Raw genomic sequence first — 3,957 nt, 5'->3', positions numbered from 1 at the left:
CCCAGCCTGTTGTGGAGCAGGTGCTGCTGGGGCAGGGGCCCTGCCAGCCTCTCTTTGCACCTCTTATCTCCTGCCCTGCTTTTTTTCCCATCCTGACCTAATTAACACGAAGTACATCAGAACAGAAACGTGTTCCCTTTGCTCATATTTCACCAGTCATGTTAAATTGCTCTAGTTTCTCTGCTATGTTCAGATGTAAGAGCCCAGCTCACTCACTGCCAGGCAAAGCTACACCCCACCTGCCAGGGACCCCATTATTTTAGCAGAGGCTCTTTTGTGTTTGTAGATTGTCTCTGTCTTCAGGGTCTCAGACTCCAGCCTCCAGGGCCCTGATGCCCACACTGGACAGATTTTACCCTTGCTGCACAAAATACTGATCCCTGCTGGTTGATCCTCAGGGATCAATGGAACATCCCCTATTCCTGGAGGATAGTGTGACTTTGACCCTGCTCAGAGCATTTCACAACCCAGCTAAGAACAGTTTCAGACAACCTGACCACCCACTGGCACTCACCTTGACACCTCGTGACCCTGGCTCGCCTACGGGTCCATCAGGTCCTCTGTCACCCTGGGAAAAGGCAAAAGAGAGGCAAAATTGAGACACAGTCTGTGTCTTACTGGAAAATACAGCAGTCACCCTGGCGTTGGCCACCAGCAAAACCCATGAGATCAGTCCTGGCTAAGCCAACCCACACCTGGTTGGGTTGAGCACATCAGCTCAGAGCTCAACAGATCCCTTCTGTGTTTTGTTGCTTTATTTCTCACCATTTACCAACAAACAGCACCAAAATACCTTGTATTCCTGTTAAACCAACTACAACCAAAGTGAGAGTAGAAAGGCAGGCCAGGAACAGCCTTTTCCTGCTCCAGAACAAACCTCTTCCTTTCTAGAAACCCTGCTTTACCCTGGCCATAACAGCACTGTCTGATGGTCACAATCAGGGCAATTAAGCTACAAAACAGAGTGAGGCACAAAAGCCCCCACCCATAAAGTACCTTAACAACTGTCCTGGGCCCCAAACTGGTCCCCCAGAGCAGGGTAGATGTGCTGGCAGCTGAGCTCCAGGCCTTCAGCTGCAGTTACCTGCTATTTAAAGACCTGGCTGCTGTTGAGGATCAGGTGCTCATGCATATGCATGCTGGGAGGAGCACAGCCAGCCTGCTGCAGCATTCCTGGTCCTGTGCCTGGCATCTGCTGCCGGGTGTGTGATGGGTGCAGCAGGCATGGGGACCTCAGGAGGGGTACAGGACAAACAGGCTCTGCAGATGCTCATGGTGTGAACAAGAGATTAGCTAAAATTGAACAGATTGGTGTGGCTTGGGTGTCCTCAAGGAAGGGATGTCCTTGCTCTTCCAGAGGGAGATGGGCAAGGAGAAGCACTGGTCTTGAGGGGATAACTGTGATCCAGCTTTCACGGGCTGGATCAGCCCTCTGCCCCATCCCAGCCCCAGAAACCAGTGTCACACTGGCTGGATAAACAGCCAAAGTCAGGGAAAAGAAGAGTAAAAAAGGGCATATCAAGAGACTCTATGTCATGTTCATAATCAGGCCATGAGCTCAGCTGGGACTCTCAGGCGCTACTGCAATATCAATAATAAATAAAAACACAGAGCAGTGCTAGAGTGGAGTGGTAAGAGGAATCCTGAGAGGAGGCCAAGGAGGAAATAGAGGAAACAGGAGCCAATGTGCTTAATCGGGATGCAAAGTGAGTGCCAAAAGTAATAACAGGGCTAGGGAGCCAATGTGTTAGAAAAGCAACTCCAGTATGACAGGCAGGAGAGAGAGGCTCACAAAGAAAGGCAGTGTAACTGCTGGAGATGTATAGGAAAAGTGGCCAAATTATTACAGCAGACAAACATTGTCAATATGATATAATGCAAAAGCTTCCACTGTGCTTGGCAAAATCCTGTGCTGCTGAGTGTACCAGAGATTAACCAAAAGCCTGCCTTGCATGCCAGCAAAACACAGCTCTGGAGAATGCTCAGCCTGGTCTCCAGGACAGAGAAGGACTGTGCACCAGATGGGAACACCACAACCAAACAGGGAGTCTCACAGGTTGGTGCTTTGCTACCCTCACACAATGGCAGCTCTGAGCAGCTCTGCACCCCGAGTGCTCAGCTCATCAGAGAGCAGTAAAGACCAAAACTTTTATGAATCCATGTCCCTGTAAACCTCAAAGCACAATGACATAAGACAGAAGGTCATTTAAAAGCAGGGCTACTGACAGCTCAGGGCAGATGGTGTTGTGAGTTGGAGCGGTGGGAAAGCAGGGCTTGGAGACATTTGAGGAGCTGCCTGGGGTGACTGGGACACCCAGCAAAAACCACAGACCTGCCCTGGTCTGGGCACTGGGCTGCCCAAAGAGAAGGGAGGTGTCAGCATGTGCGTGGCACTGGCACCCTGGGACAGCACCCTGCTGCCCTGCTTCTCATCCTCCCTGGAAAACAAGCTGTTCCCTTCCCTTTGAGCAGACATCGAGTTGTTGTCTGTAAGTACATCTTCACTATCTGTAAAAACAAAATCAGTAAGAAAATTGTCTTCCTCCTGGCTCAAAGCAGGACAGATGGGTCACCTGCTTCTGAAGAAGTGCTGAGGGGAAGGATTCCATAGCTCAGCCCTGGTGTTGGAGAAGGAGGGAGCAGGGATCAAAGACAAGTGGGACATCAAAACAGCAGTGATGGCCCCAGTGAGAGGTCTCCATTCCAGGACAGATGTTGCTGGGGGAAGGAAACTGGGATGTGCCTGATCTCTCCAGACTCGTCTTCTGTACCCCATCCTGCCCTGCCCAGCCCCATGGGCTGCTCTGAGCCAGCTGGAGGTTCCCTCAGCCCTCACTGCAGCAAGGGCAGCGATGTCTGTGGATCTCAGCAGCCCCACCATGCAGGGCTGGCTGGGGAAGTGTCTAGGGTATCCTGGTTTCTTCCAGCTGAACCCTGTCAGCAGCATGGCAGGGTCTGCCAGGGCAATCTCACTTCACAGCAGCCACCTGCCTAATCTCATCACAACACACCTCGTTGGCATCTGGCCTGAAGAAGGGGAAAGTGACCCTGTTTTTTTTTGCAAATGCGTGTGGCAAGCTTCATCTTCTCCAGCCTCCTGGGCCAAAAACCATGATAAAGGCTTCCCCTAATTCTCCCTGACAGGAAAGGCTACATTTAGTCAATTAGTTAAATCTTTCAGACTCTCTTTTGCTGACAACGCCTGCAGGAGATGAGGGAGTGAGGCCCTGGCAGCTCTCCAGGGAGCATCCCATGCCAGGCACCACCAGCACGGTGCCTTCCCCTGCAGACCTGGCGGTTTGGCCTTGCAGGCAGGGCTGAGCACAACTCCCCGGGCTCCCTTTGGGCCCTCAGTGCTTCCAAATTCACCAAACAGCTGGACGTGTCTACCCTGAGCGTGGCAGGACAGAGGGACCAGGGTGAGGGTGTAGACATGTGCCATGGAGAACGTCCTCGACCATCCTAGGGACAGGGTGAGGAGGGTGCAGTGAAAGGCAGGGCTTTATCACCAGCGTCAGCATCTCCAGGAACCCATGAAACAGAGAAGGAAGCTTTTCTTTAGTCTGTGTCAGTATTTACACAGAGTACACAACTCAGGAGAGGTCCCGCTGGGCCAGGGCTGTACAAACAGTGCAAGCTCCAAGGAGCTTTGCAAAGTAAACAGGAAAAGAAAGGATGGTTCAATCAAGATCTGTCTACTCCTCAAGGCCCAGAGAGATACAGGCTCGTGGCTGATGGAGCATTTCAAAACCTGCTTGAATGCTTCAGCAAAGCCAGCTGGACGTGAGCACATGGCTCAGAGGCATTGCCATGTCCATCTCACAGCAGCTCACCCGGGGTCACACCAGGAGTCACAGCCCAGGGACATGCCCGGGCAGTCCCACTGCAGCACGTGAACCACAAGCCCAAGGGTCATCCCTCATTGCTACCTAAAGAGATGGCTTCTCCTTTTTGGTT

The 3,957-nt window shown here is 52.0% G+C and overlaps 1 protein-coding gene across 1 annotated transcript in view; it reads right to left on the bottom strand.

The window, feature by feature from the left end:
* The window catches only part of LOC104394580 (collagen alpha-1(XXVII) chain-like), a gene marked incomplete at its 5' end in the record, with an annotated part of 45,841 nt that extends 45,273 nt beyond the window's left edge, over positions 1-568 (bottom strand). The window contains one exon of the mRNA XM_010004194.1: positions 515-568. Coding sequence (XP_010002496.1) covers positions 515-568 — 54 coding nt within the window. The remainder of the gene's footprint in view (positions 1-514) is intronic.
* Between the last annotated feature and the right edge of the window lie 3,389 nt (positions 569-3,957).

Source organism: Chaetura pelagica, unplaced genomic scaffold, assembly GCF_000747805.2.
Source record: "Chaetura pelagica isolate M959 unplaced genomic scaffold, ChaPel_1.0 scaffold1158, whole genome shotgun sequence".
Classification (NCBI taxonomy): domain Eukaryota; kingdom Metazoa; phylum Chordata; class Aves; order Apodiformes; family Apodidae; genus Chaetura; species Chaetura pelagica.
Note: the sequence above shows the minus strand (reverse complement) of the source record. Positions and strands in the feature narration are given on the sequence as shown.